At 46.7% G+C, this 22,029-nt stretch overlaps 1 protein-coding gene across 1 annotated transcript in view; it reads left to right on the forward strand.

Annotated features, from left to right (window-relative positions):
• LOC142188720 (disintegrin and metalloproteinase domain-containing protein 33-like) overlaps nucleotides 1-14,085 on the forward strand; it is a 63,305-nt gene extending 49,220 nt beyond the window's left edge. Inside the window, exons 6-23 of the mRNA XM_075261963.1 lie at nucleotides 79-268; nucleotides 641-706; nucleotides 3,800-3,871; nucleotides 4,157-4,323; nucleotides 4,547-4,631; nucleotides 5,746-5,888; nucleotides 6,295-6,472; nucleotides 6,553-6,642; nucleotides 6,763-6,958; nucleotides 7,176-7,284; nucleotides 7,593-7,797; nucleotides 8,294-8,371; nucleotides 8,748-8,856; nucleotides 9,880-10,018; nucleotides 10,908-11,010; nucleotides 11,146-11,391; nucleotides 11,478-11,602; nucleotides 11,900-14,085. Coding sequence (XP_075118064.1) covers nucleotides 79-268; nucleotides 641-706; nucleotides 3,800-3,871; nucleotides 4,157-4,323; nucleotides 4,547-4,631; nucleotides 5,746-5,888; nucleotides 6,295-6,472; nucleotides 6,553-6,642; nucleotides 6,763-6,958; nucleotides 7,176-7,284; nucleotides 7,593-7,797; nucleotides 8,294-8,371; nucleotides 8,748-8,856; nucleotides 9,880-10,018; nucleotides 10,908-11,010; nucleotides 11,146-11,391; nucleotides 11,478-11,602; nucleotides 11,900-11,957 — 2,359 coding nt within the window. The 3' untranslated portion in view covers nucleotides 11,958-14,085. The remainder of the gene's footprint in view (nucleotides 1-78; nucleotides 269-640; nucleotides 707-3,799; nucleotides 3,872-4,156; nucleotides 4,324-4,546; nucleotides 4,632-5,745; nucleotides 5,889-6,294; nucleotides 6,473-6,552; nucleotides 6,643-6,762; nucleotides 6,959-7,175; nucleotides 7,285-7,592; nucleotides 7,798-8,293; nucleotides 8,372-8,747; nucleotides 8,857-9,879; nucleotides 10,019-10,907; nucleotides 11,011-11,145; nucleotides 11,392-11,477; nucleotides 11,603-11,899) is intronic.
• Nucleotides 14,086-22,029: the final 7,944 nt, after the last annotated feature.

Consider the following 22,029-nt stretch of genomic DNA (forward strand, 5'->3'; position numbering starts at 1 on the left):
AGAAGGCCATGAAGTGAGGACATCTGGGTCTTGTGTCCATTATAGGAGGATTCTCAGCATTTCTGCTCTTATTTCCAGCGGCCTCATCGTCCTGAGTGCCAACGACAGCTTCTACCTCCACCCTCGGGATGGGCCGAGCTCCAGGAGCCACATGTTGTACCAGACCAAGCACCTGCCCATTAAACAAGGGGGCTGTGGACATGACGGACACTCCTATTCTGCTACCTCTCACCTAGAGGACTACATCGCCCAGCCTGGACACCACAGGGTAAAGCACAGAGAGAAGAGCGAGGCAGGAGGGTGACAAGGAGGGGCCAAGTCTATGGATGGCCCATTATAGATGGACCTCATGGACTGGAGGTTCTCAGCCACTCCCCGCCATAGTATACTAATGTGTAAACCATCAGATTGATGTCTTCGTCTCCATTATCGGGGATGAGCTCTGTAGTGACCTGTAGAGGTTAGACCGCCATCTAGTGCTGATTGTATAGAAGAGATCTGGCCATTTGTCATCATGTATCTCCACCTGCTGGCCGAGTGTTATTAAACAGTCTGTACATTCCATGTATGCGATTCTATAGATATAGCAGAACGCCCCCTTCTGGCTGATCTAAACTCACTGGTATCTCCCACATTGCAGATGAAGAGGAATGTCTGGGGGGCTCAGAAGTACATGGAGCTGTTTATTGTGGCCGACCACTCACTGGTGAGTTTTATCTTACATATTGGAGATACAAGCCTGACTCAGATCTGACGGTGACCCCAAATTGGTCCATCTCGATTTCATCTGCTGTCTAATTTCTCTGCAAGACTGTCTCGCTCTCTGATTCTATAGTCTCAGCCTTCCTGTATGCTTGTAATGTCCTCACTTTATAATATTCTGACTGTCTGTATGCCCCCCTTCTTCATCTCCTCATAGTGATTTGTCCTGGGGTAGTTTGGGACCCCATTGCTGTCTCCTCTTTTCTACTGTCTCTGTCCATCTTCTTTCTATCTCACATATGGTTTCACACACAGATATGTCCTGGCGTTGTTGGTGACCCCATTGCTGTCCCCTCTTTCCTACTATCTCTGTCCTTCTTCTTTCTATCTCACATATGGTTTCACATACAGATATGTCCTGGCATTGTTGGTGACCCCATTGCTGTCCCCTCTTTTCTACTATCTCTGTCCTTCTTTCTATCTCACATATGGTTTCACATACAGATATGTCCTGGCATTGTTAGTGACCCCATTTCTGTCCCCTCTTTTCTACTATCTCTGTCCATCTTCTTTCTATCTCACATATGGTTTCACATACAGATATGTCCTGGCATTGTTAGTGACCCCATTGCTGTCTCCTCTTTTCTACTATCTCTGTCCTTCTTTCTATCTCACATATGGTTACACATACAGATATGTCCTGGCATTGTTAGTGACCCCATTTCTGTCCCCTCTTTTCTACTATCTCTGTCCATCTTCTTTCTATCTCACATATGGTTTCACACACAGATATGTCCTGGCGTTGTTGGTGACCCCATTGCTGTCCCCTCTTTTCTACTATCTCTGTCCTTCTTTCTATCTCACATATGGTTACACATACAGATATGTCCTGGCATTGTTAGTGACCCCATTTCTGTCCCCTCTTTTCTACTATCTCTGTCCATCTTCTTTCTATCTCACATATGGTTTCACACACAGATATGTCCTGGCGTTGTTGGTGACCCCATTGCTGTCCCCTCTTTTCTACTATCTCTGTCCTTCTTTCTATCTCACATATGGTTTCACACACAGATATGTCCTGGCGTTGTTAGTGACCCCATTTCTGTCCCCTCTTTTCTACTATCTCTGTCCATCTTCTTTCTATCTCACATATGGTTTCACACACAGATATGTCCTGGCGTTGTTGGTGACCCCATTGCTGTCCCCTTTTTTCTACTATCTCTGTCCTTCTTTCTATCTCACATATGGTTTCACATACAGATATGTCCTGGCATTGTTGGTGACCCCATTGCTGTCCCCTCTTTTCTACTATCTCTGTCCTTCTTCTTTCTATCTCACATATGGTTTCACATACAGATATGTCCTGGCATTGTTGGTGACCCCATTGCTGTCCCCTCTTTCCTACTATCTCTGTCCTTCTTCTTTCTATCTCACATATGGTTTCACATACAGATATGTCCTGGCATTGTTGGTGACCCCATTGCTGTCCCCTCTTTCCTACTATCTCTGTCCTTCTTCTTTCTATCTCACATATGGTTTCACATACAGATATGTCCTGGCATTGTTGGTGACCCCATTGCTGTCCCCTCTTTCCTACTATCTCTGTCCTTCTTTCTATCTCACATATGGTTTCACATACAGATATGTCCTGGCGTTGTTGGTGACCCCATTGCTGTCCCCTCTTTCCTACTATCTCTGACCATCTTCTTTCTATCTCACATATGGTTTCACATACAGATATGTCCTGGCATTGTTGGTGACCCCATTGCTGTCCCCTCTTTTCTACTATCTCTGTCCTTCTTTCTATCTCACATATGGTTACACATACAGATATGTCCTGGCGTTGTTGGTGACCCCATTGCTGTCCCCTCTTTTCTACTATCTCTGTCCTTCTTTCTATCTCACATATGGTTACACATACAGATATGTCCTGGCGTTGTTGGTGACCCCATTGCTGTCCCCTCTTTCCTACTATCTCTGTCCTTCTTCTTTCTATCTCACATATGGTTACACATACAGATATGTCCTGGCATTGTTGGTGACCCCATTGCTGTCCCCTCTTTCCTACTATCTCTGACCATCTTCTTTCTATCTCACATATGGTTTCACATACAGATATGTCCTGGCATTGTTGGTGACCCCATTGCTGTCCCCTCTTTCCTACTATCTCTGTCTTCTTCCTTCTCCACACATGGTTTCATGCACAGATGTGTCCTGGGGTACTTGGTGACCCCATCACTGTTCCCCTTATATTAGCTATGGCCAGGTCTTGCCTATTTTACACAAGTTCTATTTTCCTTTCTTATAGTTCTGGTCTCTTCTTTTCCTTCTTAGGTTTGGTGTCTCTAATCTTGATTTCCCATCTCTCACTGTCTCTTATGTCTCTTTTCTGTCTCCCTTGTGTTTTCACATACTGATTTCTCCTAGAATATTTAGGGACCTCATTGTTTTTTTTTCCTGTTTTTACTACATTTTGCAGATAAGCTGTTTTGTTCTCTTCTTTACAGTTCTGTCTCTCTCTTTCCTTGTATACATTATCTCAGTCTCTTTGTATGTCTCTTCTCTGTCTCACATATGGTTTCACATACAGATGGGGGTAGTTGGTGACCCCATTGCAGTTCCTTTTTCATAGCTTTCATTAACACTTACCATTACAAGCTTTGTTTTCCTCTCTTATCTTGATTCCCCTTCACTCACTGTCTCTTCTGTCTCTTTTCTGTCTCATGTACAGACATACTGATTTGTTCTGGACTATTTTGGGCCCCATCACTATCCATATGTTTTACTTTTGACTATATTTTACACCCATTTTTCTTCCTTACAGTTCTGGTCTCCTTCCTTAGGACCCCCGTTCCTCTCTACATGTGTCTATTTACCATGTGTTTCACAGACTCATGTAGGACTTGGGTTTATCAGGTCATGGTTGGTTCTTTACCACTGTCTGCGCCGTAGATCTCCAGCCATCTTCTTATTGTTACATACCGGTGTATACTGTGCAATGTTTTATACTCTGTATTACTACCTGGGGTGCGGCTGCTTTTTAGGGGCCACAGTATACGAGGACTTACAGTATATCAATGGTTTCTCTGCTTGACAGTACCTGAAACAAAACAAGAATCTGGGCCAAACCAAGCACCGTATTATGGAGATCGCCAACTTTGTAGACAAGGTGAGTCTGAAACTGACTGATCCTGGTGCAGCCAAAGACTGGCTGATCGGGCAGAACCCAGGAATAGAGACCAGCAGGGACCAGATGGGGAGGATTGGGAAAGTCAGTAATGCTTAGTCCACCACTTTTGTAAAACCAGTAGAGAACCCCTTTAGTCGATTGTTCCCATCTAACAAAAATGGGGTGCGAGTCCCCTGTCCAAGCTACCAGTCACATAGGTGGCTCTGATTCCCTCCGACTCCAGGTCACGGCTATAACTATTTCTCTCTGTTGTCACCTGAACAGTTTTACATGTCAATGAACATCAAAATTGCTCTCATCGGCTTGGAGGTGTGGACGGAGAGGGACCAGTGCGAAGTCCGGGACGACGCCAACTACAGTCTGAAGACATTCCTGACCTGGAAGCAGAAACTGAGGAGCCGGAGAAAGCATGACAATGCCCAGCTGGTCACGTGAGTGTCATTGCACTATCATCACTACTGAATGAAGTACTTTCCATGTCACAGAGGGCGCCCCCTGCTGCTTCACTTCCCATACACCCCAACGTATCACCACCAGACCCCATTCCCATCTGTTGTTCTATAACCTTCAGATTTTTAACCTCTTCACTACTATTGCTCTGCATGCGATTGCACTTTATGTATTGGTGATTGATTATGTCTATGTCTCTTTAAGGGGTGTGACCTTCAAAGGAACGACAATCGGGATGGCGCCCCTAGAGGGAATGTGCACTGCAGATAACTCGGGGGGAGTCAGTATGGTAAGAACTGGTCTTTAGTCATTAGTTATCAAGGTCTAATTATATCTTATTAAACTACTTACACTTTAGTCCCGCCCCCGAGGAGCATCGCTCTACTTACAGGGGATATACTACAAACCACATCTATCATAGAGCTGATCATGGAGGGGTGACAGCTGAGATCCCCACTGATCCTGACAACAGGGATTGTTGTACCTCCCATGGAATAAGTGTCTGAATCCCTGATGGACCCCGACGCAGGGACCCCTCCACTCCCATTCACTTCAGTGGAAGCACCAAGGCTGTACTTACATTATCTCTGGAGCGTCCATCAGGGATGCCACCACTTTTACCATGGCTGCATTCACATTGAGAAAAAAATACCCCCCATTCTCAGAATCGGGGAGGGGGGGGGGCTCATATAATCTGACCTTTGTCGTTTTTAATAATAGAGGAGTGGGCAAGTTATTTAAAGGGGAATTGTCTTCCTAGACCTCATAATGCCCTAAATCTCTAATGACATTGCCCATGACCAAATGTGCAGCCTAAGACCCCCCTAAAGGGGCCTCGATGCCCCATTAGATAATTATAGAGCAATTCCCATTCTGATCCATAGCAATAGAATGGACCCTCCCCCCATTGAAATCAATGCAGGACAGAAGACACTTGGATGTCATCTGAGTTCTTTCTGCCCAAAAGTCAGAGCCCCCCCCTTGGCCTGGACACTCAGTCGTGGGCAAGAGGCTTTATAAATGCAGTGCCCACCTGTAGCCTTCACCTAATCTTTCTGAACCCACTTCTTGCCTGGAGAGGTTTATATGGAGAGCGGCCGCTCACCTGCACGAGCGAGTCCTATATAAGTGAATACACATATGGAATCGCCTCTCTAGCCATTGTCCGCCTGGATCTACTTTCCCATACTCGGTCGGTTGCTCCTTAGCAGCACACTAATACATAATAGTGACTACTGACTGCAACCGCTTGTAGTCCGGTGCTGAGGAGCAAGTGTCAGCAATATAATAAATCCCGGGTGCGGTGCAGACTCATCGGACCGGTAATAAGAGGCTCAATAAGCTCTTTGATACTTCTTGAAATCCTTGAGGTTCTGGTTTTATGGGACGTTCTCCGTTTTTAGGACCACTCTGAGCTGGCGATTGGAGCAGCGGCCACCATGGCTCATGAAATTGGCCACAACTTTGGGATGAGCCATGACAAGGACTACTGCTGTGTGGAGGCCACTGCTGAACAAGGAGGATGCATCATGGCTGCCGCCACCGGGTGAGTGAGGACAGGGGGTGATAGTAAGGTGTGAGGGCTCAGCAGGGGATGTGTGTTACTAGGACAGGGGAATTGTCCTGTATGGGGGACATTATGGTGGACTTGCTGGACCATAGGTAGACAATATCATTACAATGGTTGTCACTACATTTTCTGAGGGGCACGGGCTCAGGGGTCAGTGGGTTGTAGTACGAATCTGCACCAAACTGCAGCAAACACTCAGCAGTGAGCCAACACGTTACGTCTCTGCGTCTTCCATGTATTACAATACACTGCATGCTGCTCGGTGCCGACCATGAATTGACATGGTATTGCTGGACTGACTTGGAGCGGGTAGCGCTTGATAGTCAGCAGTCGCAGCAGTCGGAGCACCAGCTCTAACAATCCGCCCTTTCCCCTCCTCCAGACACCCCTTTCCTCGTAAGTTCAGCTCGTGCAGCCAGCAGCAGTTGCGCAATTACTTCCAGAAGGGCGGCGGTATGTGTCTCTTCAATATGCCAGACACCAAGGACCTGGTGATGGGGAAGAAGTGTGGAAATGGCTTCTTGGAGCAGGGAGAGCAGTGTGACTGTGGAGAGCCGGAGGTAAGTCCTGGCCTGCCAGACGCTGCTACTCTCACTTACCTGAGTACTCACTGCTGACTAATGGAGACTGTCCCCAACAGGAGTGCACCAATCCCTGCTGTAACGCTAAAGACTGCACCTTAAAGGAAGGAGCCCAGTGTGCCCATGGAGACTGCTGCCAGGACTGCAAGGTGAAGCAGGGGGGACTCTAGGATATGACTGCAGAGATGTTCTGGGGTTGGAGAACCTTCCATGGTCTGAGACCTTTTATGACATGTCTTATACAAATCTTCTTTCTTCTATCTTGTTAGTTAAAATCTGCCGGGACCCTCTGTCGTGAGAAGTCAGGAGCCTGTGACCTGCCCGAATTCTGCCGAGGAGACAACCCCTTCTGCCCAGCCAATGTGTACATGTTAGACGGCTCTCCATGTGCCTATGGCGAGGCGTACTGTATGAATGGCATGTGTCTGACACACGGACAGCAATGTGTGCACCTCTGGGGACCAGGTATGTATGAAGTAATGTAACATATATGTAACCTGTAACTTCCCATCACCATGTTACAGCTCTCCGTATATACCTGTACTGATCCTGTACTGATCCTGAGTTATATCCTGTACTATACTCCAGAGCTGCGCTCACAATTCTGCTGGTCACTGTGTACATACATTACATTACTAATGCCTTCCTCTCCATCTTGGTTTCATCTCCTCCCATGGTGCAGGAGCTCGGCCGGCCCCGGACATCTGCTTCATTGACGTGAACAAGGCTGGAGATAGATACGGGAACTGCGGAAAGGACGGCCAGGGGCAGTTTGTGAGGTGCAGACCCAAGTGAGTGTCGTGTAAGCCCTAATGGGTAATGTTATAATGTGCAGAGATTGTAGAGGGCTGTATGACCAAGAGAAGACTTCCCCTCCCCCCCATACCGCACCAGGGAGCCATGGAGTGGAGGACACAAGTCTGTGGCTTTGGTTAGTCTTGGGCTTCGCTGGGCCACATCTATCTGACTGGAGCCAGTGACAATGGGAGGAGTAATATTTTGATGTGGGATGTTCTTTGTGACCCTTTTGTGCATTGGTCACCAGATCTGCGGTTACGGCTGTGCCCACCTTAGAGAATTTCTCTTGATATTTTGACAGAGATGCCAAGTGTGGAAAAATTCAGTGTCAGAGCAGCGCTCAGAGGCCCAAACACGACAATACAGTGTCCATGGACACCACCATCCAGATCAATGGCCATGAGGTGAAGTGCCGAGGAACACATTCCTATTCATTACAGGAGGAAGAAGGCGACTCTTCTGACCCAGGGCTAGTCATGACAGGCACCAAATGTGGAGATGGCATGGTGAGTATACGTATAGGATGGCGATACACATAGTACGGGGCCAACGAGATCTACCTGGATCATATCTACTATCCAGGAAGTGTGACCCATGGATGGAGACTACGTGAGGAGTTGCATGGTCCAACTATGGAGATTCTTATATTTCTAGAATCACACATGTTCAATACCTGCCCCCCCCCCCATCGTATAGACTATGAGCAGAACATATACACTGAGCCTTAGTGCGAACCACGGCTTGGTAAGTGAATGGATGGAGATGGACATGTGACTTACCTCATGCAGTAACAAGGAGTGATCATGTCAATCATCTTCCCACAACTCCCATCAGGACCAGTCGACCCTCAAACTCAATGTTTGTAGGTCTCCATGTCTTTGTCCTCCTCCCAGTAGTGGGACATGTTTCCTATTCCTATTAGGATATTACGTATCCGCTATATAGATGACGTATTTCTGTATATGAGACCTCAGTGTGACATCGCTTCATGTTCTCTTCTAGGTCTGTAAAGATAGACAGTGCCAGAATGCTTCTTTCTTTGAGTGGGATCAATGTATAGCTCGATGCAACGGGCACGGGGTGAGTCCACAGAAAGTACAACGATGTATATAGAAAGTCATGTGTATAATGAGAACCACTGCCGATGGTGGACTATACGTATATAGATCCCTCCATACATTCATGCCTACATCAGCAGAGGGTTCCTTACAATGTATCACTGGAGACAATGACTATATCAAGTGTATTACAAAGGTAAAGAACTTTTTTCAATCTAAACATTGGATTTGGTAAGGGGAGACAATCATGTGAGATCTGGAGCTGTCCTTGTGTGACATGGCGGCTCCGCGCTCAGTGACATCACTACTGACAGATTAGACATTGTGTCTGTGTTTTATACAGTTTTGCTTCTCTGTGTTTCCATTGCACACTGACCGGACCTTTCCCCATTCTCTAGGTGTGCAACAGTAACAGAAACTGCCATTGTAACGCTGGCTGGGACCCGCCATACTGTGAAGCGTCTGGTCGTGGGGGAAGCATCGACAGTGGACCTGTCCCAGATGACTGTGAGTTAGTCCTATGTGTGACCTCTCTGTGCCTGGTCTATGTCATGACTTGGGTTGAGCCGATCTTGACTTTTCAGGATCGATTTTGAAATCCAATTTCTGATCATTTTTCATTCGAACCCAATCTCGATTCCAATTCCGATCCCAATGCAAGTCAATGGGATTTTTTTACAAATCGGAGATCGAATTTTAAAAACAATCCTAATCACTATACAGCATGGAATCTAACGATTGAACGCTTTAATTGTTAGTATCCACGCTGTGTAGTGATTTTTTTTTAATCCTCTGGCTACTTAGTCCCCCCTGGTGTCCACTTACCTGCAGAGACGGCTGCTCCGGTGCCCGGTGTTCTCGTTCTTCGCCTCGCTGTCCCTGACTCCCAGGTTAGGAGAATGTGGGCAGGTACTGGGAGGTGAGACGTCACGTCTCCCCACCCTGTACCCGCCCACACTCTCCTAAGCCACAAGCCCTACCTTCTTCCTAGCTCTTTAACACTAACCTGGGAGGCGGGGGCAGCGAGGCGAAGAAGAACGAGAACATCGGACACCGGACCAGCCATCTCTGCAGGTAAGTAGCTACTAGAGATGTTAGATAGTCTCCCATTAGAATGAATGGATGCAGCCGGCGTGCAGGGGGTTAAGGCTGTGTGCCGGCTGCTTCCATTCATTCCTATGGAACCGCAACGGAGCCTTCATACTGAGTATACACTCCGCTCAGATTGAGTGGAGCGTATACTCAGTGTGAAGTCTAACATTGTTAGCTTTTCCCTCAATGCTTGGCCAGTAGCAAAGCATTGTGGGAAATAATCACCGATCTCGATCCCACCTAAAAAGATCATGTTCAGAATTCCGATCGTGATTGTGAAATTTTCTCGATCGCCGATCGGAATCCGATCTTTTCCGAACACGATCGCTCAACCCTAGTCATGACCATTAATAGTCACCAGGCAGGTGGAGAACCTGTCAGACTGTTTACCCTCCTCCGTTATACTAGTGTCAGCTAATCCGATGTTTGCTCTGACAGTTCAAGAAGGTCTCATCGTCTTCCTACTGCTCCTCTTCCTGGTCATCCTCCCACTGGTTGGGTTCGGGATCTACTATTGGTACAGAAAACCAGATTCTTCTCTAAAGAAATGGGTCCAAAAGAGCCGAGCAAAGTGCAGGTGAGTGAGATTATGGATAAACGTCATCAATATATCCCCACCATTGTCATAGGTTGACCTGGAGGCTACAGCTGTAATTTATAGGACACCTGGTCAGTGGCTTAAATAGTGAACGTCTTCGGTCCTTCGTCAGGTTGAGTTCTCATAGAGGTGCGATCTGCTTAATACTTACCTCCATGCTCTATTCCTCTATTCCTCTATGTCTTCGCCAATGCGATGGTCTGAAGAAGCTTCTATAAGGACCAACAATGATCACTATTTATGGATTGCTTATGAATAAATCGCCAATATTGAAGATACCGAGTGCCCGAAATGTGTTTATAAACTAAAAAACCCTGTCAGTGAACCAAATCTCTCAACATACTGGAGGACCGGGATATTTTCTAAAAATAACCATGTTCATTAGCAGACAAGGATTTTGGGGTACAGGGCAATGTCCTTTCCAAAATAATGGCCTTTGGACCTTGGAAGACTACAGCCCCAGACATCGAGTCCTTAATGGAACCATTCAGTGGTCTTGGTTTTGATTAAAGTAATTGGCGTAGATGTTACTCTAGGAGAAGGCTCAATGTCTTACTCAACACCAATGTAGAGTGGCGTATGGAAAGCCGGGTCCCATTGTTCAAGAGTCCTTTGTTGAAGTGATCATGCTTTTGGTGAATGGGTGATTGTTCATAGGTCTATAGTTAGCCCATAAGAGAAGAGGCTCCATGTCCTACCATTGTCTTCTCCATGAGAGCTGAATGGTGGTGTAGTGCAATACTCTCGATGGGGTCAATAGACCACACTTCTAGACTTTCATAGTGATGAAGGCATCTGACAAGAGATTACATTTCTAGGGGAAATACTACGTGTGAGCTTCTTCTGTAATTGTGTTCTCATTTTGCAGAATGGGAAGCTCTCATCGCCAGCAGACGGGCAGAGGACCTTCTAAAACAATCTTCACTCAGCACAATTTTCCTCCTCCATCCACATCCCCAGCAACACAAAAGGTAATGATGGCAGACCCCATGTGTAACCCTAAGCTCAGTCAGTCCTTGGGGTATCTAGAGACCTGAGGACTCTCTTGTTCACCGCAGTGAGCCTGTTCACTTTTTGGGTTATTGACTATACTTCTTTTTCTACAGAGTTCATGGTCCACTTTCCATGGGAAAAATGGAGCCACACAAGTCAACTCCCAGCCAGTCAACATTGTGCGTCCACTATTAACTCCAAGCAACCAGACTGTGAAGACCAGCATACAGCTGAAGCCAACAAGACCTCCTCCACCGGTCACGTCCTCCCCAGTCATCCCACCAAAGCAGGAGAACCAGTACACCAAGCTCCTGCCACCTAAGAAACCTTTACCCTCATGTCCCGTCCGGACCCCTCAGGTACCAGTGACCATGTTCTGCTCAGATTGGAAGCCCTTTCACTCCGTAACTTGTGTAGTCAATTTGTTGTTTGATTTTTTTTTAAGCTGAATCCCCCCCGAAAGCCATTGCCTGGGAATCCTGTCCACAAGGAAATTCTGGTGAAGACGCCTTCTACAAATGTCAGACCTCCTCTCACCAACAAAGCCATGCAGATGAAGTCCTCTCAATGGTAGGTCATATATCATTGTTCTTATGGGGTCTTTACCAGTGGAAACGTCCGCTGGCCTAAGGGAGTCTTATAAAAGCAAGGTTCTTCTAAGCTCTTGTCTAGAACAAAGAAAACCTTGTAAGTCGATGTCCAACTCACTATTAAGCCTTGGAACATAACTAGAGAATCCAGTCTGATGGACAGCCATTGGTAGACCGCTTTCTTCTCATACTGGGTGCAAGGGGTTTTGAACTAGCGCTCCTTCAGAAGGAGAAACAAAACCCCATTTGTAAAACTCACTTCTCTTCTTTCTTGAAGGCCAAAGCCGGGGAGTCGAGTTCAGGCGACAGCTGCAGCCTTTCAACAGAAGCAATGATGTGGACAATGATCCAGGAGTGGGAAATGAAACCAGGAACCAGGAGATACGCCATCCTGATATTTGCACTTTGAGGATGACAAGACCCTAAAACTTCTGAAATTTCGATTTTGCGACTCTTGAGGTGAGATGAGGATCAGTGATGGTACTGGAGCCTTCGTTGGTACTTCATTGTCCACAGTCTTCTGTTATGTCCTTAGAATGGAGACTCTGAATCCCGATGTAGACTCCAATGATGTCCTACTGGACCTGGTTTGAGCATCAAGAAGACTTTCCATGCTTTGTATGGACCATTATTAGACCTCCGTCAGTGCCTTATACAATTAGGAAACACGAGGATATTTGGGGTACATAAAGAATGATTCTACTCAATGTCAATCCTGTATATCCCATCCTTCATGTCCTGAGGAAACTGGAGAAAAGTAACGCTCCTCACCATGACCTTGTTATGTCCTTCAACATTTGCTTTGCTTGATACCAATGCCATCTCCTGTGGACCTCTGAGGATATCCATCAAATCAGTCCTAGAAGTCCATGACATCTCCATTGCTTGAGAAGAAAGGTGTAAAAGCAATGGACACTCTTTGTTCCAGTGGATTATAGAGTAGTCGTTCTTTCCGCCGTGACCTTGTTGTTCTCTTCCACATTTTCTGCTCCAGTTTTTCCAATGATAATTTCACTATGGGTCCATCTTTTCAATCATTGCATGTGAAATCCATGTCTGGAACTTATGAAGAGCCTGCCTCGATCACAAAGCATGTGAGGTCCATCATATACTGGTGGTCATATTGTTACACCCTGAGCCTGGCGATATACATCTCTATGCCAGCTATATACGGTATACAGTGTTACTGTACATACATATATACATGCCCATGGATCTTGGTGTGACCCAGTGTTCAGTGCAGACATTACGATAGGTAGTCAGAGGACTATATTATATACTGTCTATGTCCCGTAAGTTTCACTAAGAGTTTACATTGTTCTCCGATATCATAGGAAATGTGAATGGTGCAATATGGTCAGTGTAAGACCTGGTGCTGATCTCTGGATCCTTGCATGGTCATGTTGGTCATCTTCTCTGGACTAGTGCTTTGTAGCTTTCCAGTTGTCCCAGAACTACTACTCCCAGCATGTCGTGTGGTTGTCAGCGTATGCTGGTAGTCGTAGGTTTGTCACCGACTGGGGTTGAGCCGCTCTTGAGATTTCAGGATCGATTTTAAAATCCGATTTCCGATCATTTTCCAGCCGATCCTGATCGCCGATCGGAATCCGATCTTTTCCGATCCCAATCGCTCAACCCTAGTCAATCCTTCTCTATGGGAAAAGTCACTTTTAGGGTTGAGCCGATCTTGTGATAACCTCCGACCTCCATCCCGCTGGAAAAGATCGAGTCAGAATTCCCATGGCGATGGTGAAATTTACTCAATCGCCGATCGGAATCCGATCTTTTCCGATCCCGATCACTCAGCCCTATTGCTGACCACTGCTCACGACATGCAGAAGTTTTGTCTTCTAGGACTTTCTATGGTCACGGTTTAGACCCTGGTACTTTCATATGAGGTCACTGCTGCGTTTTTACCTCCACAGAGTGATGACATTATTTTTGATATAATAATAGGATGTGTCTACGTCTATAATGATCTATAGTGTTGATATTTAAGGTGTCCCTTTATTTATTGTCTATGGGATTCACTAGCGTCAGTCTATGGGCAGCCGTGCATTATAAGACCGATGGGTGAGGTCGTATCCAGATGGCAGATATATAGGAAACAAATGGTTTATACTGAGCTTAATATGAAATATGGTGGTCGTGTGTCCTGCGTGAAAGACCACTGGAAGTATAGGGGACGGCCATGGGGTCTGCACTGATGCCAGATTATTATAGTATTCTCATAATCCTCTTCCTGATCATAGAGCTTCATCCCTCTGTTTTGTCTTTGTATCTCCTGATATTGACCCCAGACTGCCGCGCCGGACAGCCTGACAGGTGCCTACCCCCGTACTGCTGAATGTTTACAAGGCCCCGGAGCCGACGCGTGTTACGATGTGCTGATCAGTTTGTATTGTATTTAATTCTGTGGTACAAAAAGAGTTCGTTTTTAATAAAGTTCCTTTTTTACTGGTATATTGTTTGGTTTTCTATCGATTGTCTTCTTATTCCTTGCATGAAGTTCTCCAAATATCTTCATCTATAGGAAGGGTTCCCAAACTTTTTTTTCTCGTAGACCACTTTCAAAATGTTACTGGTTTGGGTGGACCCCCTGCTGCAACATTTCTACCATATTCCCAAAACTCATCAAAAAATGTGAAGATTAGATCTAACGATGACCCCCGTCGAGTCTCCCGTGGACCCCTGGGGGTCCACCTGGACCACTTTGGGAATCACTGATCCAAACCAACAGAAGACAGACAGGGTCACCATGGTCACCTATAAATCTTGGTTTGTTGATTTTGGTACACTTTTGCGCACAGTTTGTTGTATTAAATGTAGCATACAAACCATCACCTGACATGATCTACGTGACGCCATACAAGATACTCTGATAACTTTATGGTTAACAGATTTGCAGGAGGTAGTGGAGTCTGGATGGGGATAGAAGTGTCTGGAGAAGGAGAGAAGAGGTCTACAGATGTGTCCACTAAGAGGGTGTTACAGGGTGCAAGGTGAGGACAAGACTCTGATACAATATACCAATGGTCTACAGGAACTCCTCAGCATGTAGCGGAGAAGGGCCGGAGTAAGGACTTATCTGACCACTGTGCTGTAGGACCAGGCCATCATGGAGCTGTGTAACCAGCAGCTCCATAATGCAGAAGTATAGTATAGTATAGATTGTATATAGTATAGCATAGCTATAGATTGTATACAGTATAGTATAGATTATATACAGTGTAGTGTATAGTATAGATTGTATATAGTATAGCATAGCTATAGATTGTATACAGTATAGTATAGATTGTATACAGTATAGTATAGGTATAGATTATATACAGTGTAGTGTATAGTATAGATTGTATATAGTATAGCATAGCTATAGATTGTATACAGTATAGTATAGATTGTATACAGTATAGTATAGATTGTATACAGTATAGTATAGATTGTATACAGTATAGTATAGGTATAGATTATATACAGTGTAGTGTATAGTATAGATTGTATATAGTATAGCATAGCTATAGATTGTATACAGTATAGTATAGATTGTATACAGTATAGTATAGATTGTATACAGTATAGTATAGATTGTATACAGTATAGTATAGGTATAGATTATATACAGTGTAGTGTATAGTATAGATTGTATACAGTATAGCATAGCTATAGATTGTATACAGTTTAGTATAGATTGTATACAGTAGGGGCCACACGGTGGCTCAGTGGTTAGCACTGCAGCCTTGCAGCGCTGGAGTCCTGGTGTTCAAATCCCACCAAGGGCAAAAAACCATCTGCAAGGAGTTTGTATGTTCTCCCTGTGTCAGCATGCATTTCCATCCCATATTCCAAAAAAGACATACTGATAGGGAAAAATGTACATTGTGAGCTCTGTGTGGGGCTGGCAGTCTACATTAAAAAAAAAAAAAAAAAAAGATTGTATACAGTATAGATTGTACAGTCATGGCCAAAAGTTCTGAGAATGCCACAAATCTCCTCTTGTCACATGATCTGCTCCCTCTGGTTTCTGGGTGTTTGTCAGATGTTTTTATCACATACAGAAATAGAATTGCAATCATATTCTGAGTAATAAAAGCTTATAGTGACAGTTAGAAGGAGTTAGTGCAGCGGTGTAATATTTGCAGTGTTGCCCCTTCTTCTTCAGGACCTCTGCAATTCTCCCTGGCAGCTCTCAATCACCTTCTGGACCAAATCCTGACTGATAGCCGTCCATTCTTGCACAATCAATGCTTGCATTTTGTCAGAATTTGTAGGTTTTTGTTTGTCCACCCGTCTCTTGATGATTGACCACAAGTTCTCAACGGGATTAAGATCTGGGGAGTTTCCAGGCCATGGACCCAAAATCTCTCTGTTTTGTTCCCTGAGCCATTTAGTTCTCCCCTTTGCTTTATGGCAAGGTGCTCCATCATGCTGGAGAAGGCATTGTTGATGGCCAAACTGCTCTTGGACGGTTGGGAGAAGTTGATCTTGGAGGACATTCTGGTCCCATTCTTTATTCATGGCTGTGTTTTTAGGCAAGACTGTGAGAGAGCCGATTCCCTTGTCTGAGAAGCCACCCCACACATGAATGGTTTCAGGACGCTTTACAGTTGGCATGAGACAAGACTGGTGGTAGCGCTCACCTCCTCTTCTCCCAATAAGATGTTCTCCAGATGTCCCAAACAATCGAAAAGGGGATTCATCAGAGAAAATGACTTTCCCCCAGTCCTCAGCCGTCCACTCCCTGGACCTTCTGCAGAATATCAGTCTGTCCCTGATGTTTTTTCTGGAGAGAAGTGGCTTCTTTGCTGCCCTCCTTGAGACCAGGCCTTGCTCCAAGAGTCTCCGCCTCACAGTGCGTGCAAATGCACTCACACCTGCCTGCTGCCATTCCTGAGCAAGCTCTGCACTGCTGGTAGCCCGATCCCGCAGCTGAAACACATTTAAGAGACGGTCCTGGCGCTTGCTGGTCTTTCTTGGGCGCCCTGGAGCCTTTTTGCCAACAATGGAACCTCTCTCCTTGAAGTTCTTGATGATGCGATAGATTGTTGACTGAGGTGCAATCTTTCTAGCTGCGATACTCTTCCCTGTTAGGCCATTTTTGTGCAGTGCAATGATGACTGCACGTGTTTCTTTAGAGATAACCATGGTTAACAGAAGAGAAACAATGATGCCAAGCACCAGCCTCCTTTTACAGTGTCCAGTGATGGCATTCTTACTTAATCATGACAGATTGATCTCCAGCCCTGTCCTCATCAACACCCACACCTGTGTTACTGGAGCAATCACTGAAACGATGTTAGCTGGTCCTTTTAAGGCAGGGCTGCAGTGATGTGGAAATGTGTTTTGGGGGATAAAGTTCATTTTCTAGGCAAATATTGACTTTGCAAGTAATTGCTGTTAAGCTGATCCCTCTTTATAACATTCTGGAGTATATGCAAATTGCCATTAGGAAAACTGAAGCCGTAGACTTTGTAACAATTACTATTTGTATCATTCTCAGAACTTTTGGCCATGACTGTATACAGTATGGTATAGATTGTATACAGTATAGTATAGGTATAGATAAGTAATGTAATATGAGTTGGTGACCGGTCCATCCACACGACCAGTTTCCGGTCACCTCAGGTCACACACCAGGTATTCGGGTTTGTACATGAAGAATAAATCATCGGCCTTTAATGTAAAACTTTATTCCATAAAAGAAGTAAATGACATTATAAAAACAAAATGATAATCGTCCTTTCTAATATCCATGGCCTAGATTTTAGGTGTGCGGGGTCTGACAGCCAGCACCCCCACAGATCAGCCGTCCTCACTCGCAGTACAATGTGTAGTGCAGGCTTAGGTGGTCCAGCAAAGTTCTATCTATGGGACAGTACAGCAGTCCCTAAAACCACCGCAGCAGACTGTACCACGAGTGATCGATCTGTGGGGGTGCCGGCCAACATATCTATAACAGGTGACCTAGGGCAGGCCATCAAAATTAGAAAGGTGGAAGATCCCTTTAAAGTAATGACCCTTCAGCTGCAGCCCTTATATATAGAGACCTGTCTATATACCTCTGGCACCTCCACCAGGGAGGGGCCGCCAGTCACGTGAAATGTAAAGACACAAACAGTTACTTCAGCCTCATATAAAATTACAAAAAGTATCAAAAATATTGTTCACAGCAAATTAGGGAAGGGGGGGGTTAATACTTTCCTCATTGTGCAGATACAGAGAGGTCAGCAGAACACAGCACAGGCAGCGACAACGTCCACCAGGCCGCTATGACATATACCACCCTATAGGGGGCAGTCCAGGGGTGTCCTTAGGACCTACGTACAGCCTCCGATCCACAGGGGCGTGAATACTTTATCAAACTCTAGACAGCAGATGTAACAGAGGACACTGTGACCTGGCTCAGGGTCCTGAAATAAGTCACATGATCCTGGAGGACCTGGTCCGATTATCTCAGGAGGTCCTGGGTGGTTACATTGGAGGGCGAGGGTACGGGTGGGTCAGGAGCCCCCTTGACCTCCCTCTTCTTGACATCATCTTCCTATTCCAGTCTTCTTGTGGGTACGGGCCATTGAGAGGAAACGGGGAGAAGTTCATGGATTGCGGCAAGTTGGGGAGGAGGAAGTTCTTACCGGCAAATGGAGGGAATGCAGGGCCTGGAAGAGGAGAAGGAGGCGGCGTTACATCACAAGCTCCACCCAAAACCTAAAATCTGCATCAAATAACATTGAGCTGAATCCAGTCCACCACCCGAGCTTGGCCCAGGTATGTTCTGATGTTGGGGCTCTGCATTGGCGGGAATCATGACTATCAGCACAACTTGCACTCTGATGTCCCCTTGTAACCCAGTCGCCAGGTCCTATGTACAACAGAGTCATCGCAGGGAAGGTCGTTGTAAGCGCTATGACCAACTAATACAGGTGCCTCATCACCGGTCACTGCTAGAGAGGAGCGAGTAGTATGCCATAGAGTAGGTATTCGCAGTAAAGATTCGATTCAGAGCCAGCGTTGACTGGCCGAATGCTATACAGGGTACAGTTTATGGCATTCGGCCAATCAGCGCTGGTTCTTGCTGTTATGAGGGAGCTTACTTTTTTATCAGCGCAACGGCAAGTGCTGTACAGTTAAAGCGCACGGACCCCATAGACTATAATAACTGCACCGCGCTCCTCCTAAACACTCTCCTCCTGCTACTCGTGGACTTGGTGACTCTCCTTTAGTGAATAGTGGTTTCCCCTGAAACGAGAATTTCTCCCATAGACTGTAATAGGATTCGATATTCGATCAGGTAGTCAGATATTGAGGCTCCACTCGAAACGAATATCGAATCTGGAATATTTCACTACTCGCTCATCTCTAGTCACTACTAGATCCATCACCAAATGACTCATACCATTCATCAAGAAGAGGGAGACTTGGACTAGAAGGAATATCTCTCTAAACAGGGATCAGTGTTAGTGAAGATGAAGAAGGCATGGCTGACAGAGCAGGAAAGCTGTGCGGTAAATTAAGCATTACAACAGCAGAGGAGGAACACACAGAACCCTCACAAAAAGCGACATAGACAATTTCTCCATTCTCAGAAACTACAACAAGCCTTCGGCTACTGGCTGAGCTGCCAAGAGTAGAAGTAGTGTTGCTGTTGCCACCCACATTCTTATTGTTACTAGCAGTGGTGGATGGCATGATAGCAGCACAAGTTTATTTTTGCAGGCATCTTGCTGTTCTTCTTTTATGATACGTATGCGTATGAATGTGATTTAGAGGAGGATGGGCATGGCCATAGAACAAGGAATAACTAAATACATCAATGTGACACGGGTGAATTGGGCTTACAAACAGCAGTGGCAGTACTACAGGAAATAATACTACTTGGGCCAGAAAAGATGGCAGACTGTAAAGATACAGTGTGTGCGATTTCACAGAATTATCCATTTTTGGCTACCCAGGGCCAGTTGTCACTATCTCCTATATCTACCTCTCCTCTTTTCCCCACCCTCCGGTGTCTCCAGTATCTCCTATATCTACCTCTCCTCTTCTCCCCGCCCTCCGGTGTCTCCAGTATCTCCTATATCTACCTCTCCTCTTCTCCCCGCCCTCCGGTGTCTCCAGTATCTCCTATATCTACCTCTCCTCTTCTCCCCGCCCTCCGGTGTCTCCAGTATCTCCTATATCTACCTCTCCTCTTCTCCCCGCCCTCCGGTGTCTCCAGTATCTCCTATATCTACCTCTCCTCTTCTCCCCGCCCTCCGGTGTCTCCAGTATCTCCTATATCTACCTCTCCTCTTCTCCCCGCCCTCCGGTGTCTCCAGTATCTCCTATATCTACCTCTCCTCTTCTCCCCGCCCTCCGGTGTCTCCAGTATCTCCTATATCTACCACTCCTCTTCTCCCCGCCCTCCGGTGTCTCCAGTATCTCCTATATCTACCCCTCCTCTTCTCCCCGCCCTCCGGTGTCTCCAGTATCTCCTATATCTACCTCTCCTCTTCTCCCCACCCTCCGGTGTCTCCAGTATCTCCTATATCTACCTCTCCTCTTCTCCCCGCCCTCCGGTGTCTCCAGTATCTCCTATATCTACCTCTCCTCTTCTCCCCGCCCTCCGGTGTCTCCAGTATCTCCTATATCTACCCCTCCTCTTCTCCCCGCCCTCCGGTGTCTCCAGTATCTCCTATATCTACCTCTCCTCTTCTCCCCGCCCTCCGATGTCTCCAGTATCTCCTATATCTACCTCTCCTCTTCTCCCCACCCTCCCGTGTCTCCAGTATCTCCTATATCTACCTCTCCTCCCCACCCTCCGGTGTCTCCAGTATCTCCTATATCTACCTCTCCTCTTCTCCCCGCCCTCCCGTGTCTCCAGTATCTCCTATATCTACCTCTCCTCTTCTCCCCGCCCTCCGGTGTCTACAGTATCTCCTATATCTACCTCTCCTCTTCTCCCCACCCTCCCATGTCTCCAGTATCTCCTATATCTACCTCTCCTCTTCTCCCCGCCCTCCCGTGTCTCCAGTATCTCCTATATCTACCTCTCCTCTTCTCCCCACCCTCCCATGTCTCCAGTATCTCCTATATCTACCTCTCCTCTTCTCCCCGCCCGCCCGTGTCTCCAGTATCTCCTATATCTACCTCTCCTCTTCTCCCCGTCCTCCGGTGTCTCCTATATCTACCTCTCCTCTTCTCCCCACCCTCCGGTGTCTCCAGTATCTCCTATATCTACCTCTCCTCTTCTCCCCGCCCTCCGGTGTCTCCAGTATCTCCTATATCTACCTCTCCTCTTCTCCCCGCCCTCCGGTGTCTCCAGTATCTCCTATATCTACCTCTCCTCTTCTCCCCGCCCTCCGGTGTCTCCAGTATCTCCTATATCTACCTCTCCTCTTCTCCCCGCCCTCCGGTGTCTCCAGTATCTCCTATATCTACCTCTCCTCTTCTCCCCACCCTCCGGTGTCTCCAGTATCTCCTATATCTACCTCTCCTCTTCTCCCCGCCCTCCGGTGTCTCCAGTATCTCCTATATCTACCTCTCCTCTTCTCCCCGCCCTCCGGTGTCTCCAGTATCTCCTATATCTACCTCTCCTCTTCTCCCCGCCCTCCGGTGTCTCCAGTATCTCCTATATCTACCTCTCCTCTTCTCCCCGCCCTCCGGTGTCTCCAGTATCTCCTATATCTACCTCTCCTCTTCTCCCCGCCCTCCGGTGTCTCCAGTATCTCCTATATCTACCTCTCCTCTTCTCCCCGCCCTCCGGTGTCTCCAGTATCTCCTATATCTACCTCTCCTCTTCTCCCCGCCCTCCGGTGTCTCCAGTATCTCCTATATCTACCTCTCCTCTTCTCCCCGCCCTCCGGTGTCTCCAGTATCTCCTATATCTACCTCTCCTCTTCTCCCCACCCTCCGGTGTCTCCAGTATCTCCTATATCTACCTCTCCTCTTCTCCCCGCCCTCCGGTGTCTCCAGTATCTCCTATATCTACCTCTCCTCTTCTCCCCGCCCTCCGGTGTCTCCAGTATCTCCTATATCTACCTCTCCTCTTCTCCCCGCCCTCCGGTGTCTCCAGTATCTCCTATATCTACCTCTCCTCTTCTCCCCGCCCTCCGGTGTCTCCAGTATCTCCTATATCTACCTCTCCTCTTCTCCCCGCCCTCCGGTGTCTCCAGTATCTCCTATATCTACCTCTCCTCTTCTCCCCACCCTCCGGTGTCTCCAGTATCTCCTATATCTACCTCTCCTCTTCTCCCCACCCTCCGGTGTCTCCAGTATCTCCTAGGTGGATCTTCTTTAATAATGCCATCATTTTTGCACAGTCCCTGCTGGCTGAGGCCCGTCCCTGCTCTCTCCTATATACACATCAGTGACTACTGGAAGGCCCGCCTCCGCCTCAGGTGGGGAGGAGTTCACCGGTCTCCAGGTAATAAAGGG

This window comes from Leptodactylus fuscus, chromosome 1 (assembly GCF_031893055.1).
Source record: "Leptodactylus fuscus isolate aLepFus1 chromosome 1, aLepFus1.hap2, whole genome shotgun sequence".
Classification (NCBI taxonomy): Eukaryota; Metazoa; Chordata; class Amphibia; order Anura; family Leptodactylidae; genus Leptodactylus; species Leptodactylus fuscus.